At 37.0% G+C, this 23,822-nt stretch overlaps 1 protein-coding gene across 2 annotated transcripts in view; it reads left to right on the top strand.

The window, feature by feature from the left end:
* The window catches only part of SGCZ (sarcoglycan zeta), a 644,756-nt gene that overhangs the window by 612,090 nt on the left and 8,844 nt on the right, over nucleotides 1-23,822 (top strand). For both annotated transcript variants that reach the window (XM_081085121.1, XM_081085122.1), the window contains one exon: nucleotides 11,445-11,517. In XM_081085121.1, coding sequence (XP_080941247.1) covers nucleotides 11,445-11,517 — 73 coding nt within the window. The remainder of the gene's footprint in view (nucleotides 1-11,444; nucleotides 11,518-23,822) is intronic.

Consider the following 23,822-nt stretch of genomic DNA (forward strand, 5'->3'; position numbering starts at 1 on the left):
ACTCTTATATTGTATAGTCCCTGCCTAATTTGACAATGAAAATAATCTTGATAATTCTCTAGATAAGTTTCTACTAGATTGGGATTTGGAGGAGAGAATATTGTCGATACTTACAAACAAAAAACATCTGAATTTAGTACTACCCAGTAAGATACCATCATCTCTATACACACACACACACACACACACACACACACAGATGTATAAATTTGTGTCACAACTCATGCTCCCCAGGAAAGAAGTCAACAATTTATATTGAAAATACTGCATACCTGCTTAACCAATCCATGATGAGATATTTGTGGAGTATATCAGGGGATTCCAGAAATGTGAAAGTACAATCTTCATTATTCTGTTGTACATTACCCATGATTTCCCAGCACAGAACCATTTATTTCAAAAGGTTAAGGAAAACTCTAAGACATTATTTTGTAGCTCAGAGGGCCACCATCTTTAAAGATAGTTATGTGTGGTGCATAAACAACCACATCCATAAACTACAGGGTGACATAATAGCACAAGAGTCTTTAAAATCCCTGGACTTGTACAAAGCTTTAATGGCTATTATAATTGCTCTAAACATGATGTGAAGGTGTTCATGGCAATCATGGTTGGGAATGCCATGAGTGGTCTTGTGAAGAAACTTCATTATAGACAAAAACAGTGGTTAGTTCTAGTAAAAACCAGCTAATTCTTTCAATTAATTAAAAGTCATGATCCCAACCCTCTTATGGGTAGAAAACAATCATTAACAAATGAAGCTCTCTTTGTTTATCTATTAGAACTCAGTGAATTCACAGGAACAATCTAAAACATCAAGAGGTAAAAAGAATGCATCTTATAGAAGCCGAAGGATGGTGGGAATTTATTTCAGCATTAACACATGTGCTTTCTGATGCCTGTGTAGCTGCCTGTTCCCACTTGCATGCTATTATGGATGCCACACTATCCTGTTACTAGAGGAGACTTATTTTTTACCTGAATTTATTACTAAATGAGTGAAATAATATAAATTAGGACAAGTTGAACGTATAAAGGTTCCAGTTTCTGACTCTGTCCATATCTTCAAAGATACTCCAAACATGACAGGTGACCCATAAATGTTTTAGAATCAGTTAGATATCTGGAAATGAGAAGAAAAGTCTAACTGAATTGTGTTTGGTGAGATACCATGTTAAAAGTCTTAGCTGTGTTCACATGGCAATGTGTATAGATTAATCATATAGCTCAGGCTTATAAAACTACTCATATAATTAGTATCTTTTTAACATACAATTTTTTAAATTTTTTCACAATGAAAAATATATTGTAGAAAGTCTCAGATAAATCACTAAACAAATGTAATATCTGAAGCTACTGTTGACAATCAGGTACCGTCTCTTTGGACATCTTCCCTACTGATTTTTATTTCCATAGAAATCATTTTTATGGCAATGTATCAAAAGTCCTAATGGGGAAAAGCCATTAAGAAATAAAAGTGCTGCTGAGATGAGCTCTATCCCTGTGCATTCCACTTGGTAATGAGCAGCATCGTGCGCCCACTGGCAATGCAATCTTCCCACTGGTGATTTACAGCAGTAGAAAGCCCATCTTACTTCTCTTCAGAAATCCATAGAGGGGTGAAGAACTGCAGAAAAAAATAAGACAAAAAAAGAGAGGCTGGATTAAGGTATTCATTAATTTTCCCAAATAAATCTGAGTTTATGTGCAACTGCCAGATTTTTAGATAACTGAATTTCCACAAGGATCACAAAAGCTTATATTGAATACTAGAAATCATGCACTGGTTGGGTCCATAGTGGCTGCCAGCTGCTGGCCAGGGCCTCCCTCCCTTCCCATGGCCGGCCTCGCCCCCTGATAAAACTCCCAGACAACTCCTGGTCGAGTGGACAATTTGCATACTACACTTTCATTATATAGGATGGTGATGACGTTAAAAAAGGAAAGGGTTACACAGAAAATGTGCCTGCTGTACTATCCATACATTAGGTACCATGTCCAAACCTCAGAATAAAATATACCACTAGCTTAAGTGTATCAGAGTTTAAAAAGATTACTTAAATGTGGTAAAAAGGTAATTCATCTAGGGATCCAGTCTCGTTAACTTTCTAAATTTCATCATGCATTCATCTCTTATGAAGTCTATAAAAAATTTAACCATACAGTTTATTTATCAAGTTATTGCATTTTTATATTTCAGTTTCTGTTAGAATGTTTAGAATGTAATGATAAATCAACTCAAACATAACTGCCTTTTAATAAATTTGTGACAGTAGAATCGGATGATTATGTTTCCCTAAGATATGTTTTGGGTGGCACTTTTTCATTTCGGGTTTACTAAAGGCCTCAGATGGGTATTTTTTTCTTATTCCTTTAGTAATTACTAAAGTCATGGGGAAAAGAATAACCTTAGTGATTATAAACCTTAGGTTTACTTATTATTTCCTGAAAAATATATATCCTCAGAGTGAAAAAAGCTCTGTGTAACCATTATAATTATTTTTGGAGGTGGGAATTGGAAAGAGGGCTTATTTATGTATCTTCCCTAGAAGTTTCTATCAAGCCACATATTTATTCTATTTGAAAATAATTTATTTCACTTATTTTTCTTTACTAAAAAACATGAAAAAATTAATAAATGAAGAGCTTCTTTTACCCTAAAATTAGAAACATAAATGTTAGTAAAATCTAAGCTACCTGAAAGTTAAAAAATATAAGCAAGAAAGGACTCTGCTTTATTTCTAATACTGATCAATTTCAGTCTAATTTTCTTTATTAGTTACAAATGATTTACTTTTGAAATATACTTCATCTTGGAGGAAATAGATTTATTCTAATACATTTTCAATATGATCACCAAGTATCTTTCCCATGATCTCTTTTTATCTTCTGAAACCATCACAAGTGGAGGAGACAGCATGAATCGGCATCATCTGCGGGTAAATTCCTGGGGGTGTTTTTATAATCATGAAAACTGTGACTGAAAAGTAAAAACAGATTTTGAAATATCTTTTTGGAAATCTTGGCAGCTTATTCTCCAGTCTCAAATGATCAATATGGTGTGTTTGTGTGTGTGTGTGTCTTTTTTCCATCAGAGAGAACAATTTAACAACATTGTTTTTCACATTTTGTTAGAAATATTAACATTGGATAGGCTTATAATAACAGTTTCAATAAATTCACACTATCCCCCCCCCAGGGTATTAATAAGTTGATTTGTGTTAAAGTATGAAACAAAGAAATATTCTAGGAAATTGAAACATGTTTTGCAAATAAATTATAAAATAGAATAATTTTAAATTATTCTTCTTTTATTAAGTTTTTACTCTCATTCTTTTCTTTATTTACTGATCCTCAACTCTATATCAGAATCAAGGACTAATACTAAGTGTACAACAGTGATTAAGACAAAATCCTTGAGTTCAAGAAACTCATATTTACCAAGTATGTGTTTAAAGCGTATAACAAAGCTTTCTCATGTCACATTGTGATAAATGCTGCACCAGTATTTTCAAGGAGCTGGAGAAGCTGGACTGAGGGAGGAAGGGCAGCAAGGGCACATAATATATTTCACAGAGGCAATAATCTAGAATCAGATCCTGAAGAAAGAGTAGAGATTGCCATCCAAAGGGAGGAGGGGTGAGGAGTATGCTTGGAAGAAGTAATACTCACGACAACCCTTAAACATTTCAAAATCTCTAAGAGTTGTATTGTCACTGAAGTATACAATGCATACAGCTGCTAAGGGGTAAGTCCTACCAAGGAATTTGTACTTGACTTCCTTAGACAATTGGATTCTTGAAGTATTTCTAGCGGGAATTACACAGTCGGCTTTGTGTTTTGAAACATTATGTGGCAGCGGTATGGAGGAATAACTGGAAGAAAATAAAAGTGATATTGAAATTGTAGAAAGAGATAAACTAATAAGGAAGTTGAACAAGAAAGAGCAACTCAGTATACTTCTCCACTTTCTGACTTGAGTGTTTGGACATGAGTGTATCATTACTCAAACGAGGACCAGAAAGAGGAGAAAACAGTTTTCAAAGAGAAGGTCCTTAACATATTGACCCTTATCAATATTTATTAATTATCTCACCTATGTAAGACACCATGTTGTTCACAAGAATTCAGTTGAATACAAGGGCTATGCCTTTGATTTTTTTTTTTCTTTTGGGGGAAGTAACACATAATTTTAACTGTAAATTTCAGAACATATATGATAGGTTCCAAATGAGTGTTACAGGTAGTAAACCCTAAATAGGCTCAGAAAATGAATGGATTACAAGTTACTTTAGCAGGTGGCAAACTTAGTAAAGAGAGTCCATAGATGAGTAGAGGAAAAGGAATCTAAGTAGATGGATAGATGGGGTCAGATTACAGAAGTCTTGAATGCAGAGGAAAAGCAGGATCCAGGTATAATTACAGCTTTTTGTCCATCTGAGGCTCAATCTAGCAATGTGTAGGTTGTATTTTGTGAAGTTAGCTGGAAGCCAGAAAGCCACTTAGATTATTAAAATAACACAAGGAGAAGACTTCTTTTCTTTTAAAAGATAATGATGCTTTCAGAATTCAGAGGAACTCATTTTAATGGACTAAAAGAAATGACAGTTAATAATTTACTTTGCCAATATGATTACTCCATTCCTTCCCCCAAATAATTTTCTACAGATATGTAAGGGAAATCTCATTTCCACTTGTATTTATGGAGAATTGAGAGAGTTATAGTATACATGCTTTGACATGTTTGAAAAAAATCATATAACTGTGAGTTAGAAATTGAAGCACCTTACAGATCACATTATTCAGAGCTTAATTTTACAAATAACATCCAGAGGGCTTTAAATACTTGTCAAAGATCAAAGAATAAGCTAGAAGCAGATCTGGGAATAGAATGAAAGTGTTCCCTGTCCAATCTTTGACTTTACCAATTTAAATTTGGGGCAAAAGAGATTTCAAATTAAGGAAAAAGAAAACAGAGTGTGAAACCTTCCAAAGCATTTGAAATACTCAGTAGCAAAAGTTCAAATTTGAAAATAGGAATAAATAGGAATCTTTCTGGCCCTTGAGATCTAGATGAATTTACCCTTGAACCTCACCTCTAGTGTAGGAATTTAAAATGCTGCCTAAGACTCCATTGTCATGGCCAGAGGGCAGTGGACATAGAAGCTCATGTTCTCTTAACCCCCTTAGCCTCCTGGGCTTGGATTCCTCTCCTGTTGTCTTTTGTGTTCTGTATTGATCTGTATGTAAGGCTTATTCCCTTCTTTGTCCCCCTTCAAACAAAGCAAAACACCTCAAAAATATAATTGATCATGGTAGATTTTATTGAAAACCTGAAGTCAGAAGGGAATCTCATTTGGCAAACATCAAAACACAAAACTTAAAAGTAGAATTTAGATATTTCTCTTTTTTAATATACTAGATGCCCGGTGCATGAAATTCGTGCATTCAGGGGGGTCCTTCAGCCTGGCCTGTGCTCTCTTGTAGTACATGAGCCCTCGAGAAATGTCCCACTGATGACTTTGGCTCACTCCCCCTGGTAGTCAGTGCACCTCATAGCGACATGTCATTCTGCTGTTTGGTCGATTTGCATATTGGCCTTTTATTTTATAGGATGATGATGATGATGATGATGATTATATTATTATTATATTATTATTATTATATTATTATATTATTATTATATTATTATTATTATTATTATTATTGCTGATTTCAGAGAGGGTAGGAGAGGGAGAGAGAGAAGCACCAATGAAGAGAGAGAATTATTGCTCAGCTGCCTTCTGCATGCCCCCTAGTGGAGATCCAGCCAGCAATTGAACTATGCCCTGACCAGGAATTGAACGGTGACCTCCTGGTTCATAGGTCAAGGTTCAACTACTGAACTATGCAGGCAGGGTCACTTCTACTCCTCTCTAGTTTTCTTTCCCAGAGGGAAAGGTACCCCAGTCTTTCTTGGTTTCTCTAGTCCCCTGCCATCTTGGCTTGTCTCTTTTTTCTTCTTCATTCTAGCACTCCAGAATAGCAAGCCTTCTGTGCCAGGCCTTCACCTCTCCTTTCAAGCCCTTTGTGACAGCATATATGAGGCCCTAGTGAAGGCTGAAGACGGCTCCTTTCCTAGGCAGTATTCTACCACTATGTTCTTCATCCGACTTCCACACAATGAAAACAGTCACTTACTCAGCAACATCAGCTAGACGTATTAATGAATGTCTATATTATGCCAGGTAAAATGCTAGGAAATACAACTACAGAATGAAAAAGGCCCCTGATATCAAAAGGAATAATATAAAAAGATTTATAATTTATAAAGGGGCTTTCAATTTAATGTACCAAAGAATTTGTATGCATTCAATAACACAGGATCAAACTTGAAGAGAATGAATAAATAGAAATATTTTTTGCTCCTTTGATCTAGATGTATTTGCTCTGGACTCAGCCCTATTCCAGGGTGGGAATTTAAAATGCTATCTAAGGTTAATTGAATTTTGATTATTTAAAGTCTTCTAACAATCTTATAGATTGGATTTGGGAGGTAGTGTGGCTAATACTTACTCAAATTTCTCCCCTTAAGTTCTTAGAGCTAATTGCTATGTTGGAATTTTTACCAGTTCAACCAATGACTAAGATTTCATATTGAAAAGAGAAATAGTTCAAGGATCAGTTATACACATACTAGTAGAAGCCAAGCAAGGATACCACTATGCTATTAAATATTAGCTTTAATATTTAATAGAACAAGGTATCCTGTTCAACCCTTCCCTTAACTCTTGCTTTCATTTTTAAAAGGAAAGTAAAACCTTGGTAGAGTTCAGGACTGTTTCACCTACTTCAGTTATTGATATGATGCATTTCTATTATCTCCTGCACAGAGAACAAATCAGTTTAACACACAGAAAAGTCAGAGCACATTTTCTCAATATTTTCAACATTAGGATAGAGTTCAATTAGAAGTGAGATTGTACCAAACACAGCATTTCATTTAGAAGAAGCCTCACTGAGTGCTCAGAGCTTATTTGAGCATTGACTGATCTTACCTAACACCTGAGCAGCTGCATTGGGGGATTCCTCAATTTACTGAATAGCATTTTGTTTAATAAAATGTATTTTCTATTTGACATTTAAGAATGTCTTTACAGTGTCTAAATTTCAGATTTCAAAATTCAGCATGAGGCTATGACATTTTGGGAATAGAGTGACCCACATTAGGCCATTACCTCTGCACACACAATGTGTAGATCTTCTGTGGCTGACGTTTATAACAGGGGGGAATTAAGAAATACTGAATCCTTACAATGAACCAGGGTACATTTGCATCCTATTTAAGAACAACCTAGCTTAAACTGTAGGTTGGCATGACTATTTTAATTTTTGTCAGAGGAAATGGATGTTTGGAGATATTAAATAACTTCTCAAGGTCACTTAGGTAGGAATGAAGAAGCTGGGGTTGCTTCCTACGTCTGCTCATGTCAACGTGAGCAGTGTACACGTCAGAAAACCTGACGGCCCGGATTCTAGCCTCGTCAATGAGGTATTTTATTTCTCTAACAAGATCTTTCTCATTATTCAGGTGTTCACAATATATTATCTACTTATGTTAAAAAGTTCTGTGGGGAAAATAATGAGATGATTTACGTAAAACTAATACTTAAAAGCATAGTGGTATCCTTGCTTGGCGTCTGTGTGTATTACTGATCCTAGTCTCCCACACAGGGCCAATATCATAAAATTGTGTCTGAAATATACTGCAGTAGAATTCATGGAAGCTGATGGCTGGAGAGATGCTGCATTTCACAGAACTTTCTTCTTTTCAGTTACTATAAAGTTAAGGAAGAACCTGGGAATATCAAATGTTTTTTTATTTCCATTTCTTATGCTGCCTGTTTTTGTGGCAAATGACTTCCCTAAGGATATATGGATGCCAACAGGTCCATAATGAGTAGCTTAGAGGATAGTATTTACAATATACATAGCCACATAAGGAAGGATGTGTTCATTTAATTTTAATAATTTTATTTTTTTTTTCATTTTTTTGTGGAGCGATACTTTATGTTGAGCTCTTGTGAGATCCTAGCTTATGCCTTAAACCTTCTTTAAATATAAAGGAGAAGCACATTCTGTATATACTCTTTCTCCTTTCTAGCAAAACATTCTGTGCCACCCTTATTCTTTTATTTTGAAACCAAAAATTATCATATGAGTGAGATCCAGGACTTTTTGACCCTGAAGTTTGCTGGGCTCATTTTTCCTGACTGTTACAACAGTTAAAAGTCTATGTTTTCCCTAAGTCTCATAACATCACTTTCACTTTAAGGTATCTGAAATATCCTTTAGCATCTAATGTTTAATTAGTCAATAAGTGTAAATACATAATAGTAAATGTCTATACTATTTTCCTTTTTGTCCTTTTTTTCTCACTTCCTTTGTTTTCCATGGTTTCTATAGCCTATAATGTGGGATTCATTGCGCATTCTTTCTTTTTCTAAAGTGAGAATAAGTCAGATCTGTACTCTTTGTACCAAAGGAATGTTGACAAATGATTCAGTTAATTTTGAATTTCATATAAGCAACAAATTATTTCAGTATAAATATGCTCTCTTCAAATATTGTGTATTTATTCTAAAAATTATTTAAAGTTTACCTAAAATTAAAATTTAATTGGGTGGCCTATATTTTTCAATGATAAGTATCTGCATCCTATTAATAGTCAAACATTTCCCAATCCGTGGGATATATACCTTTTTCCTTTTGAGTTTGTTGTGTGCCTGGCTCAGGTGGCTTTTACCCTACTTCACTGATTTCCTTGTAAGATTATCATTGTTGCTTATTAATTTGGGCTCCTTTGGCTCCTTCTGGGCAAAATTGAAAAAGATGAGAGTAATTTTCTCATTATCTGGAGGCCTGAACTTAGCTAATTATTTTTCATTTTATTCACTTTTCAATTTAGCCTTGTAGGTGGTATGATTATATGTTTATTTCCTCAAGAATTATTTTTTAAATAATTAATAATGTTCTATACTGACACTTGGAATTAAGACCTCTATCAGTTTTTAATCCTCCTTGGTAAGTTACACTTTCGATAGCAGTCTACTCTCCCTTTCACTGATATATTCTGTGCTAAATTACTACATGTGTCATTCTGTATTTGAAAAGCAATATTGCCGAAACCGGTTTGGCTCAGTGGATAGAGCGTCAGCCTGCGGACTGAAAGGTCCCAGGTTCGATTCCGGTCAAGGGCATGTACCTGGGTTGCGGGCACATCCCCAGTGGGAGATGTGCAGGAGGCAACTGATCGATGTTTCTCTCTCATCGATGTTTCTAACTTTCTATCTCTCTCCCTTTCTATCTGTGAAAAATCAATAAAATATATTTAAAAAAAAAAAAAGAAAAGCAATATGGCTACTGTTCTTTAGTTATATTTCTGCTATCTCAACTTGGAAGTTTACAAAATTTGAACTTCACACATGCGTCCTTTTGGAAGTTATATTTTATTTTTTAAATGCCAAAGTAGTCTCCCCTTGAGATGTGCAAATTTATATTTTCATAATAGCTGCCCATATAACAGTGTACACCCTACAGAGCCTCTTTCGAGGGGAGAAGCACACCAAAGGCAGTTAAGAAGTCAAAAATGCCAATAGATTTTTAGCTCATAAATGAAAACCTATAATCTTAGAAATCTACTACAGCAGACCCTTATACATTTACCCTTAGAACCGTAATATAGACAAAACCATAGTGTAGTCTTTGAAAAAAATCTCTTTTGTGATTCGAGATCAAGGTCTGCATTGCTGTTTTATGTCCATGGAGGATTCATCCGGTGATTTTAGTATATTTCCTTATATAACTACTTACATTCAAGGCATCTTAACATTAGGTGTAATTTCTAGTGGCAGCTTCTTCTTCGGTTATTGAGACAATACATTTATATTGTTCTTCACAATAAGCAGAAGCAGCTTCATTTTGTAGGTTTAAAATTTGTATTTTTCAATGGCATTGTATTATTAAGCTAGTGTTGATGCCATTGATGTAACAGACATAGCATTCTTACACCAAGATATTTAAAGATTATTAAACCAAAAGAAGATAACCTTTATTCTGCAAGAAATAATGTAAAACATTTATGTGAAATTACAAAAGAAAAAAGGAGATTTTTTTCAGCATCATCATCTTTTAAAAATGTGTCCTGCATTTAATTTTTGAAAAGGAAAACCATTCTATTTTGCTCAGTTAAATTGTGGAAAAGCTCTGAGAACCCAGAAAAATCAAATGGAGTCAATAAATGAAAGCTTCAATTGTTAGAGTGCAAGACCTCTTCAGATAACTATGACCCCCCCTAAGAAGTCAACTCTCATAAAACTAATTCAAGCAATTCATGGTCTTAGATAGAGCCCTACTTCCAGCGAGGTCAAAGGAAGGTGCCAGTCCTTTGCAGTTTGATGATCATTCTCATCAAATGTGGGAGCTCTATGTGGGAGAAATGCTCAAGGCCCAATAAGTCCTATGCCTTTAAATATTGAAGAATGTACCATACTGGAGCTCTTCCCATTTTCATTCATGTTCTGCTGTTTATGAAAAGACAGAGCTGTATATTGTTGAGACAAAAGAAAGTTAGATAGATAAGAGTGGGATCATGGGAGGAGGAAATAAAACAGGAAACCCAAGGAGGCAGAGTTACTAAGGTACCCCAACTGGGTGGGGAAGGAAGGGTGCGCGGAGAGGCATGGATGTATGAATGTTGCTAAGACAGACAACTTGCAGATAACCAATCACAAGGTAGTAAGGCATAGACACCAATCCCAAGGATGTTGCTAAGGCAAAATTCTTTGAAAAGACCAATGAGGAGCAAGCAAGGCTGTCTCCACCCCCTAAATTAAAAGGCACACTTCCACTCAATGAATTCTGGTGGGGGAGCACATTCCTGTGCACAGGTGGCTTATGGCCATGTGGACCTCAACACATGGACAAATGGACCTTATTTAGTTTAGATGTTAAAATACTCCTGACTGTAACAGAAAGGAAGCTCTGGACACTGGCTTGCTCCTGGAATCCCTTGACTTCATTCGATTTTGGGAAACAACGAACTCAGACTTAAAACCCCCATTTTGGTTTTATTATGACTTATTCTTCCCTCAAATTCACTTACCTGGGAAATAAAAGAGGAGAAGAAAATGGGTCTTTGTTCTTTTGTAAAAGGGTAATAATTCTAACTCAGTCTGAACTTTAATAAGTAAGATCATCTTACAAGTGGTCAACACGGGGACATTTAGCTTTGTCCTCCAGTCCTGCACTACCTTGAACTCTTTTTCCAATTTTTCTCTTAATTTATGTGTTCCTATTTCCTGTTGTCCCATGTTTAGAAGCATATTTGATCCATAAAAATAGAACTTAAAAACAGTGTATCTGTCCACTTGCTTGTATTGACATGGGATTCATGTTGCCCTTAGGAACTGAAGGAGCAGTATTCGGGCACTCAGTCGAGACACCGCATATCAGAGCAGAACCTTCACAAGACCTCAGGTAAGTTCTGGCTCTTACACCTGCATTATTGTTTTCACCACTGTTGATCATCCTCAATATATAAAGAACTAAAACAGAAAATATGCTACATGCCTGTATGAAGAATTGACATTTGCTGCTACATGGTAAATAGTCAAGTAATGAATGAAAGACAAGAAAATATGTCTTTTATTCTAAAAAATAACCATCTGTATATTGTTTCCAAATAAACATACAATGAATGTATATTTGGAGTTTGGAAAAAAAAAAGGAAAAGGCAATTTTAGTGTAGTTAGGAGGAGGACTGAGAATCATAGACTTGCTGGAAAATCTGTCATAGACAATGAAATATATGGTGCATAGGCTTAAAGAATAGGGAAGCAGAGATTAGGAGAAAGCTACTAAAGGTCAGGGAGTGTTATGTAAAGGAAATAACAGAAACAAATATGGATAGTAATCAGGGAAAGGCAGAACTTAATTGCCCTATGATGGACTCATCAATCTAATATTTCCAGTGGAATAAGCTGCTTCCTGTTTTTAAGAGTCACAGTTACATGTAAAAGCTCTCACTACTGAGAAGATTGTGAGATGGCAGTATTATCGGAAATTCTCCTGGGGGAATCATGCCAACTGTTGATTAAAGTTAAAATAGTAAAAACCAGTAATGGATCCATGGTAGTTCTCAATTCAAAAAGTCAGTTAAGCTTTAGGAATAAAATACATTTTAGTCAATTTATTGTGGTGATCATTTTATACTATATACACATAATATATCATATTACATACCTTATACTAATACAATACTATATTTGTTTAAAAAAATACTTTACATAATTAATTTTGGATGAGCAAATTACATTCTAAAGTGCATTTGCTAGGGTATTTTTATAAAATATCAACATGAAATATTGCCATTTGGGACAATATAGATGGGCCTTGAGAATATCATGCTAAGCAAAATAAGTAAGTCAGGAAAAGCTAAGAACCATATGATTTTACTGATATCCTATATAATAAAAGCCTAATATGCTAAGTGCCCAATCATCTGGTTGGCTGTTCAACCAATCAAAGCATGATATGCTAGTGATATGCTAACCACTCGCTATGACGTGCACTTACCACCAGGGGGCAGATATTCTGATCAGTAGGTTAGCTTGCTGCTGGGGTCTGGCCGATTGGGACTGAGCAAGATGGGTCAGACATGCCCTGGAGCCCTCCCACAGTCCCTCCCTGGCTGGCCAGCCTCCCACATTTCTCCCTGGCCCCAATCGTGCACCAGAGGGGTCCCTTGGCCTAGCCCGAACTCTCTCACAATCCAGGACCCCTTGGGGGATACTGGAGAGCAGATTTCAGCCTGATCCCACAGGCCAGTCTGAGGGACCCCACTGGTGCACCAGGCCTCTAGAGTGGGATATAAAACTGAAACTCACAGACACAGATAGCATTATGGGGGTTTTTAGAGGGAAGGTGGAGGGTTTAGTAAAGGGTAAAGGGGGTCAATACATGGTGAGGGAAGATGATTTGACTTGGGTAGTGGGCATACAATGTAATAGACAGATCATGTATCATAGAAATGTAGACTTGGAATCTATATGAACCTATTAACCACTGTCAACCCAATTAATTAATTTGAAAAGGACAATATTGATATTTTAAAAATAAATCAAATATTACAATTTTGTTTAAAGTTGAATCAAAGTATCTACCTGAGAGGCTTTGTCTTGAAAACGCTATAAAAATAGTAAGAAAAATGTCATTTCATAAATATCAGCTTTAGCCCTTCCCATTTTGATGAGTGGGGACGATGGCTCAAGTGAAAATAGAAAAATAAAGTAGAAAAATATTAATGCCAACATAGACATGCTTTCAAAAGTGTAAAATTTTCAGACCTTTATAGTTCTATGATAAAATTTCCTGAAGAACTCAGTTTCTCACTAGTAGAGTAACCCAGATTGAAAGAAGCTGCTTAACAATAACAGAAGGTGCCCTCTTGCTGTGATGAAGGTATCTATAATAATGAAAGCGTAATATGCAAGTCAACCAAACGGCCAAACAGTGGAATGACCATTGGAACAACCTTCTGGATGAAGCCGGGGCTGCAAGAGCCAAAGCAGCCACTGGGGCTGCAAGAGCCTACCCCTGCACGAATTTCATGCATCAGGCCTCTAGTTCGTTTATACGATAACCGTGACAATTATTTACACTAGGCCAAACCCCCAAAGACTTAGAAGGATTGAAGACTATGTGTAGTGTCTCATAGTGTGTAATAGTCTTGATTTATGACGCTTTTCTCAGGAATTTAACATTTTTGTGTAATTATGAATGTTATCCCTCTCCACCTAACGAGGTTGCAGGCTCCATTGGAACAGATCTGCATCTTCTTTGCTTATTACCTTTAGTTCTGTAGCACCCAGCACTGTATCTCACACATTATAGTGTCTGATAAGTATTTGTTCACTTGAATTACTGAAATTTAGCAAAACTGACTACTGAGGACTCCTAAATGCATGTATATAAGAAATGTGGCAGCATTTGTTATCCTGTTGCTAAGGCACATTTAACAAACACTAATTTCAGTTGCTTTTGAACTGTTTTAATATAAATATCAGAGTTTAATGATTCATTCAATAAAAAATTTTAAAGTACTAAGTTCTAAAAGAAACATTTTTACTTCTAATATTTTAGTAATTATGTACCCATTTTTATGCTTTGTTGTTAGGAAAAGTATATTGCCCAAAGAGGAATAAGAACCTCCTGCTATTTTAATTACCTTGCTGGTATGTCTCAAAATTTGTAAGGGGAAATGTGGATGAAATTATATTAGTATATAGTGTACCTAGTTTTTAATTTTCTAATTACTCATCAGTGATTTAAAGACTGACTTAAGCTAGGCTTATCTGCTGTTGCTAAGAGCAGATTGGCAACCCCCAAGATGAGTGTTACTGATCTAAATTCCACAACTGAAACATAAGCAACGCACAGTAGTGATGGGGTTATTCAATTATTTGTGTGTGTACTGAAGATTAAAATTAGAGTGTCTGAGATCTTTACAAGTTTTGCTGACAATTTTCCTCTCAGGGCGATAGAAGCACTCCTAGTTGACACCTAATTTTAAGCAACAAGGTGGGATGGTTGGGCAGGTAATTAAAATGGTAATTTGGGGAGTAAGTAGACAGGTTGCTTTTGCTTTTGTCAAAAATAAAAGGCTTTAGAAAGGAATATCGCAAAGCATTTATTATAGAGTATAGGTAATATTTTGGTGTAGAAATATAGTAGATTTATATAATTTATTTATTCAACAGATGTTGGATGAATGCTTAATATGTGCTGAGTTCTGTGTTACGTTTCCATGTTCATTTTAAACCTACACATGTTAGTTTTCTTTGAGTTTTTTTTTAATTTCAGGTGAAATTGTTTTACAATAGAGCCTGTTTTTTAAAAAGCTAAAACAAAACAAAACATGCTGAATGGTGAATAAGGAGATAATGCCATATTTTCCTGGGATAACTCATGTATGAATGTTCTTCCTTTTATATTTTAAGCTAATTTATAAGTAAAATATTACAGTTCAGTAGGGTTTCTGCACTCTGTGGTGAGAAGCAATGAAATCCATTATATAATGTGCACTGCCCAAAGATTGTTTGAATCCAAGTTCCATTAACTGCTCCAAAAATAAGACAAGAATCTTGACTTGGAATCAGTAAATGAGTTTAATATTTAATGATGTAATTGGCATCTTTTCATCGTTTCTATTCTTGCATGAATACAATTTAAAATTACTCTCTGGAAACACGTTGTTCCAATTTACATCATTTTTAAGTTCAAGGAAAAGCCACCATTTATTAAGTAGATGAGTATTTTTCTCTGAGACATTTTGTTAATAAAGGAGAAAAATACTTTGCTGGTATTGTTCTACTAATTAGAGAAGAAGAAGAAAGTAGTATTTTTCTCCTCTCCTCCCCATCCTTCCCCTCTCTTCTTCCCTCCCTCATTCTTCCTTCTTTCCTTTTATTCTTTCATTCTATGTATGCATTTATACATTTATCTAGTGTTAGTAACAAATCAACATTATGAGAAGCTTCTATTAGCTTGCAAACATGGGGAAACAAAGACAATTGATCTAGAAATTTCTTTGAGATAATGTGAAAGAAGAAACCACAATGGCATGTGCTAGTGAGCAGAAAACAAGAAAAAATGGAGTAAACAAAAAGAATGTCATTTGCATCTGAAGAAAGCTCAGTGTAGCCTGAAATGATAAGACAGTAAAATTTCTTATATATTCAAGTCACAGTTGGCGTTAATTTTTTTCTTAAAACACTTTTCTGTTCAGTTCTCCATTCATGCCATCATTGAAACCTCGAATAATTCATGAGTGCCTACTATTTCTTTGGCACTTTGTTAAATATTTAGCAAAAACAAGATATATGATTTTTAAGTTCTACTTAAGTTTCTGTTTAGTAATTGCATCCTGGGATTTACTTTAAGAGAATTCTGAATTCTTGCCTCTGAATGTTGAGGCTTCTTCTAAGATCGAGGCTTTTCATTTTCAATCTGAGAACTGCAAAACAGCTTTCAATGCAAAATCTTGTTGCATCTTTGCTATGTAAAAACCATGAAATCCAGAATCACTTGGTAAAACAAGCAGACTAGAGTTCAACAGTAACGCTTCTCTGCTATATAATCTTTAGGTACCAAAAATAGTCAGATATTCAACGCTGTGAATTTAATACTTTTAAAATGAACACTTCTATATTTTTACTAGGGGCCCGGTGCATGAAATTCGTGCACTGGGTGTGTGTGTTGGGGGGGGGGGGAGTGTCCCTAAGCCCAGCCTGCCCCCTCTCACATACTGGGAGCCCTCAGGCGTTGACCCCCATCACCCTCCGATCGCCTGATCGGCCCCTTGCCCAGGCCTGACGCCTCTGCCAGGGGTGTCAGGCTTGGACAGGGGACCCCCATCTCCCCCCGATCACTGGCTCTGGCCCCCGCCCAGGCCTGAGGCCTCTGGCCCAGGAATCATGTCTCGGCAGGGGACCCCCATCTCCCTCTGATTGCTTGCTCCACCCCCCGCCCAAGCCTGACGCCTCTGACCCAGGCTTCAGGCCTGGGCAAGGGGACCATCATATCCCCCCAATCCCCGGCTCCGCCCCCCACCCAGGCCTGATGCCTCAGCCAGAGGAGTTGACCCTCATCACCCTCCGATCACCAATCACCGGATCGGCCCCTTGACCAGGCCTGAGGCCTCCGGCAGAGGTGTCAGGCCTGGGCAGGGGACCCCCAGCTCCCCGCGGTTGCAGGCTCCGCCCCTGCCCAGGCCTAACGCCTCTGGCCTAGGCGTCTGGCCCAGGCAGCAGGGACCTGCAGTGGCAGCGGGGGGCGCCGCGATCGTGGGCTCCGCTTTAGGCCCAGGCAAGGGACCCCTAGCTCCTGGGACTGCCAGCTTCGACCGTGCCCAGCTCCCATTGCTGGCTCCACCCCTACTTCCTGCTATCACTGGCCAGGGCGGCAAAGGCGCCTGATTCTCCGATCATGGCTGGGGGGCAGGGCAAAAGTGGCCCCAGGGCCACCTTTGCCCTGCCCCCCAGCTCTTAGCTCCCCCCTGGGTTTCCAATCACTGTAAGTGGCAGGGGGCTTCTTCCTGCTTTCCCTTTCGCCTCCCTGCATTGTGCCTACATATGCAAATTAGCCGCCATCTTGTTGGCAGTTAACTGCCAATCTTAGTTGGCAGTTAATTTGCATATAGCCCTGATTAGCCAATGAAAACGGTATCGCCGTACGCCAATTACCATTTTTCTCTTTTATTAGTGTAGATAGTTTTTTCCTTTGAATGCAAAAAATGGAAAATTAGGTTATGAATTTTCTTCTAAGTTTCTGTTGAATTTTATAGTCTGTGATTTCTTTATTACTTTTTATATTTTGAGTAGATGAAACAGGAAGTTATTCCTGCAGAGTGTATTAAGGATCCAATGTTATTTTCTTCAGTATTGTTAGTCAGTTTATTAACATTTATTAAATAAGCTAGTATTTTCCATCACAAAATGATTGCACATTTGTCAGATATTTCTCATACTTTCTATTTTAGATTGTGTTCTAATGATCCAATTTCTATTTCTAATTCCAATATCATTTTAATAAAAATAATTTTAGGCCGAAACCGGTTTGGCTCAGTGGATAGAGCATCGGCCTACGGACTGAGAGGTCCCAGGTTCAATCCCGGTCAAGGGCATGTACCTGGGTTGCGGGCATATCCCCAGTAGGAGATGTGCAGGAGGCAGCTGATCGATGACTCTCTCTCATCGATGTTTCTAACTCTCTATCTCTCTCCCTTCCTCTCTGTAAAAGATCAATAAAATATATTTTTAAAAAAAATAAATAATTTTAGATTAAGTTCTAATTTTTAAAAAACTCTTCCACTTTATTTTATTTTTACAATCTGGTAATTGTCTAACATACTTTTCTCCTCCAATTATTTTGACATAATGTTTTAACTTTCAAGAGATTCTATTGAGATTATTGCTGGATTTTTATTGCATGTTTTCATTACTTTGTGAAATATTGGAAGTTTCATGATATGATATATGTATGAGTTTATTTTTATCCAGGAATATCTCCAATTCTTGAATTTTCAAGTAAAGAATATCAAATGTCCACTTTATACATCCCTCTCCCTGAAATAATTATAAAGTACAGGCATTAAATCATATAGCATTTATATTAACATGATAATCTAGCAACATGAATTATATAGTTTAAAGGTGTCACTACATGCCAATAACATTATTTATTACACCTTAATACAGTTGATGACAAGATTAACATCAATTAACAATTTCCTACTTATATTTTCATAGCACAATATTTCACAAATTTTGTGTAAAAGGTAGATAATCCTATATGATCTGAGACAACACCTCTTTCCCAACATCTTATTCTGTGGCTACAGTGGCAAAGGATACCTGAATGTAATGAAAAATTCTGATTAAATAATTAATAAATACTAAAATGGAATAAATGAAGAGCCCTGAATTCTTTAATATATTTTAATCCTCTAATCCCAAATGTCAGACATGGTAGAAAAATGCTACAAAAAAATGTACACATTTAATATGGACATTTTACTGTTAAACATATGAGTAATAACTCTAACCCCTTATCCTCAGAAACAAACTAAATCTTATCAATTATTTGATAAAGAAACTGTGTTTTTCCTCCCACTTTATAAGATAACTGAATTGAATTTCCATGAATGTCAGATTCATAATCTGTTTTTGAACTTTAATCCACTTTTATTAAGTTTTTATCTGACTTCTGTTTAAATGGCTCAATAATATCCAAACTTAAAGCATAACAATTTAGAAATAAATGGCAGCAGAGTAGGAGAATGCTGCATGGACATGCTCCCAGGAACAAGCTGGAATTACAACTGAAATACGGAAAGGCTTCCTAAATAATTAATGGAAAACTCACAGGAGAGAACTCTGATAGCCAAGGACCGCAGGTGGAGACTGCATAGAGACTGGTAGGAGGGGCGGAAGTAGGAAAGGGCTGGCCGGGCACCCACAGACAGCAACTGAAGTCCTGGAGAGATATCTCACCTTGCGGGGGTGGGGGGGGACCGGGGGGGGGGGGAGGGTGGTGCCACAAGAACTTTGGGATCGAATCCCGAAGCTGGGCTTCCCAGCAGACAGCACCAAACTGAGGTAACATCTAGCTGTGAAAAGCAGTGGGGTACTGTCTGCCATGGAGTGGCAGCTGAAAGTTCAGGCACCCTCTTACAGGGCCAAAGCACAAAAATTCCCTGTGGAGCCACCCACCTTATGCTCTGGCAGAGGGAGGGTGAAGTAGACAGGAGCTGTGAGAGCAGAACCCAGGACTGGGGACTTGGGGGGGATAGAGCTCAGAAGGCAGACACCCCAAGTTTCCTGGGTTGAGTCATTCCCCCATGCAGTGGAGGACATCTTTCCCATATAGACATCTGTCTTGCCTAGGGGGAAGATGGAAGATAGACGGATAACCCTATTGGAAAAAACCTTGCCCTGAGGCCACTTAAGAGCTTAAAAGTAACAATTAGCCTCTAGGCAGAAACAACTGCCCCACCCTGTTGGAAAAAAATAACAACTCTCCACACCTGATGATGATTGCCTTGGGAAAATTCAAGTTGGAATCCTATCAGTCTGTAGGCAGAGGTGGTCTCTGGAGGCTCTGAGTCTTTGCCTGGTCCAATTAGTCAAAAGCAGCCTCTAACACTGTCCTGCACTAGAGATTGAGAGGTGTAGAGGATCTACGGAATACATAGTCACAAACCCAGACAACCAAAATGAGGAAACAAAGAAACAACCCCCAAATGGAAGAACTAGCAAATTCTCCAGAAGAAGAGATAAATGAAGCTGAGATAAGAAATTTATCTGAAACAGAGTTCAGAGTAATGATGTTAAAAATGCTCAACAGTATGAAAAAAGTTATAGTAACTATGAAAAAAGAACAGTCTGATATAAAGAATGACCTAACACAAATAAAGAACACATTGGAATGAATACACAATAGATTAGGGGAAGCTGAGGATTGAATCAGTGAATTAGAAGACAAAGTTGAGTTTTTTTCATTCAATTAGAGAACCAAAAAGAAAAAACAACAATTAAAAAACAGGAGGACAGCTTAAGGGAGCTGTGGGATGATATGAAACGTAACAATATTAGAAGAGTAGGTAGGTGTGCCAGAAGAAGCAGAAAGGGAAAAAGGAATAGAAAAGGTATTTGAAGAAATTGTTGGGGTCCAGCCCCAGCAGGTCCAGGGGTTCCCAAAGGTGTGGACGGAGTTGGCGAAGACAGAGAACACGGAGACAGTTGATCAGCATAGCCAGGTTCTCTCTTTATTGTCCTGCTACATCTGTATTTATACCATTTGATCCTATAAGCATGCCTCTGTAATCACATCATGGTATGTTTTGGGTCCTCCCTTGACCTACAGTTCCTTGTTTCATGTCCATAGTTTCTTATCTGACCTTCGCCAAAAATCCCATTTCCATCTAGTTCTGTTGAGTTTAATCCTATCCATTCTATTCAAAGGTTAGGGCTAGTTATCTCCATTCCAAGGTCACTACTCTACTGTTCTGTTAAGCTACAAGGAAGTAACTAAAGGAGATTATCCTAAGTAAAGATTATGTAGTTTAATCGTGATTGTTCACAGTTAGGGTGATTAACCACTCGCCTGGCACTTAGTTAAGGGGTTTTACAGATTTATTCCCTTCCTTAGTCCTGTTAATCCCTAAATCCAGGGAAAAATCCCCACCTGGGGAAACAACTTTCTTGGGGAGGTGGTCCTGGTTTAAAACACATAGCGCTAAGAGGGGGAGCAAACATATGCCATATACGCCAGGTCCCTTGAAACATAAGATGTTTCTTCCCTGCAGCGACTGGGTCAAGCAGCAAGGGTGGACCAGCTTCCAGCAAATAATGGTAGAAAACTTTATAACTGATAAAGGAAAAAGTCACACAAGTTCAGGAGGCACAGAGAACCCCAAACAAGAAGAACCCAAACAGACCCACACCCAGACATCTCATAATTAAAATGCCAAAAATTAAAGACAAAGAGAGAATCTTAAAGGCAGCAAGATAAAAGAAAACTGTTACCTACAAAGGAGTTCCCATAAGGCTGACATCTGATTTCTCATCAGAAACTCTACAGGCCAGAAGGGAATGGCATGAAGCACTCAAGGCAATGGAAAGAAAGGATCTGAGACCAAGATTACTATATCCAGCAAGGCTATCATTCAAAATAGATGGTCAAATAAAGAGTTTCCCAGACCAAAAAAAAAAAAAAATGACTAAAGGAGTTCATCACCACCAAGCCAGCATTACAAGAAATGCTAAAAGGATTGCTGAAAAGAAGAAACAGAGAGAAACCTAGCCATACAGAATTAAAATGGCTATAAGTAAGTACCTCTCAATAATAACACTAAATGTAAATGTATTAAAAGCTCCAATAAAATGTTGTAGGGTAGCTGAATGGACTCAAAAGCATGACCCAATTACTAGGGTCATATTACAATTACTAGTATATGCTGTCTACAAGAGGCCCACCTCAAAACAAAAGACACACACAGGATGAAAGTGAAGGGATGGAAAAAAATTTCCATGCAAATGGAAAAGAAAAAATAAGCTGGAGTAGCAATACTCATATATGACAAAATAGACTTTAAAAGCATCAAGCTAAGTGAAGTAAGCCAGTCAGAGAAAGATAAATATATGATCTCACTCATTTGTGGAATATAATGAACAACATAAACTGATGAACAAAAATAGAGCCAAAGGGGGAAAATATTCTAGAATATAATAGGAGTAATCCTGTTAGTTGCAGATTTTTAATATTTCCTATAACTTTTGTGATATCGTACTATGTTAGTACAGTTTTGGTAATATTATACTTAAAATCCTTTTATTCTTGAAATATTAATGTCTATTGCATATAATATTATTATATGTAAGGTCATTTTTCTTGAATAATTTGTGCTTATTTCATGCAACATCATATTTAAAATCATGTTTCTTGAGATATTAAAAAAGAATAACATTTTATATTATAAATAATTAACAAATGAAAATAGTAGGGGCCACAGATATACTGTTTAAGGTGATATAGATTTGGAGGTGTATCTAGGAAAATTAATTTAAAATACACACATTAACATTCAGATTTTGAAATTAAATAATGTGTCAAAGTAAAAGAATTATGAATAAAAAATGACAAGTGATTTTCCTTTTCAAGTTTACAAATATTCTGTAAAATGTGTGATTTGTATTTTTTAAAAAAGACAACAGCCGAAACCGGTTTGGCTCAGTGGATAGAGCGTTGGCCTGTGGACTGAAAGGTCCCAGGTTTGATCCCGGTCAAGGGCATGTACCTGGGTTGTGGGCACATCCCCAGTGGGAGATGTGCAGGAGGCAGCTGATCGATGTTTCTCTTTCATCGACGTGTCTAACTCTCTATCTCTCTCCCTTCCTCTCTGTAAAAAATCAATAAAATATATTTTTTTAAAAAAAGACAACATACAAATATTTGTTTAAAGTATCTTAGTCAGAACCTGACATCACTATCACTCCTCACTCCTGCCAGGGATTTTTTTTTTTTTTAAGCACAGGCTTTAACTATGTTTTTAATTGCTTTTTAGAAAGAGAGGAAGGGAGAGGGATAGAGAGATAGACACATCCATGAGAGAGAAGCATCATCTATTAGCTGCCTCCTGCATAGTCCCTACTGGGGATCAAGCCCATAATCAGGGCATGTGCCTTGACCAGAATCAGACTTTGACCTCTTGGATCCTGTGTGGACTCTCAACCACTGAGACACACTGGCTGGTCTCTGCCAGGGATTTTATGAAGATGTTCAAGAGGCCCATAGGGATGGAAGTTTCAAAGTTGGTTTCTGAGTGGAAAAAAAGAAGAAAAGTCTTTTGAACAGGCCCAAATCACTTTTTTCTAAGTGCTGGCAGGAGTCCCTCAATAACACTTTCAACTTCACAACTGAGAGAGAGAGAGCTGATCAAACTGCTTACTGTGGTTCTCTCTACAAAACAGCTCTGGATTAGGGCCTCACTGTAAACCAGTTACTCTGAGTGGTGAGCACTCAGTTGCATATGAGCCTGAGGGGACTCTTGTCCTGAGTTCCTGTGGTCAAGGCAATACAGGTCATGGCAGCCCAGAGCAGAGCACTTATCCAAAGCCCGATTCAGCGGGTACAGCATCTTCTCACACCAGTGCGTTTTACGACTGTATTCTATTTTCTGTATTCTGCCTTCTTTGGCTCTTTCCTCTAGTTTTATAGTTGAAGATAATTTTGAAACTGCCTTCCAGCTACCTTTCTTTTGCAGACACAACTATCTTAAACACTTCTTTTCTCAAAATGTATGTAGTCAATCTTGAATGACTACAATCTCAACATGTATGTAGTCCATCTTGTACTTGTATATCATCCCTTACTTAATTTTCCTTCCTCAGACTAATGTCATTTATTCTGTGGACATTTTCCTCGACCAGCAGAAGTCAGTTGATGGAGGAAATGTCTTATTTCTTCATTTTGATTAATTTCTCTGAAGTGTAAAGAGTATTTTGAAAATGTTCAAGTTTACAAATGTTTACTGTGTGTGCTTGGCAGTTTACAATATTCATGATTTTTATTAAAGCTCTCTCATCGCCACAAAATAAGGACTCTTTATTGAGGGATATTTATATGCTCAGTTTGTAGAAATGTCTTTATTAAAACTCCATCATTAATATTGAAAATGTATAAAAGATTTAAACAAGTAAACTTCTGACCTACTTTCATGTGTA

The sequence above is a fragment of the Myotis nattereri genome (assembly GCF_964212035.1).
Source record: "Myotis nattereri genome assembly, chromosome: 2".
NCBI classification, from domain to species: Eukaryota; Metazoa; Chordata; class Mammalia; order Chiroptera; family Vespertilionidae; genus Myotis; species Myotis nattereri.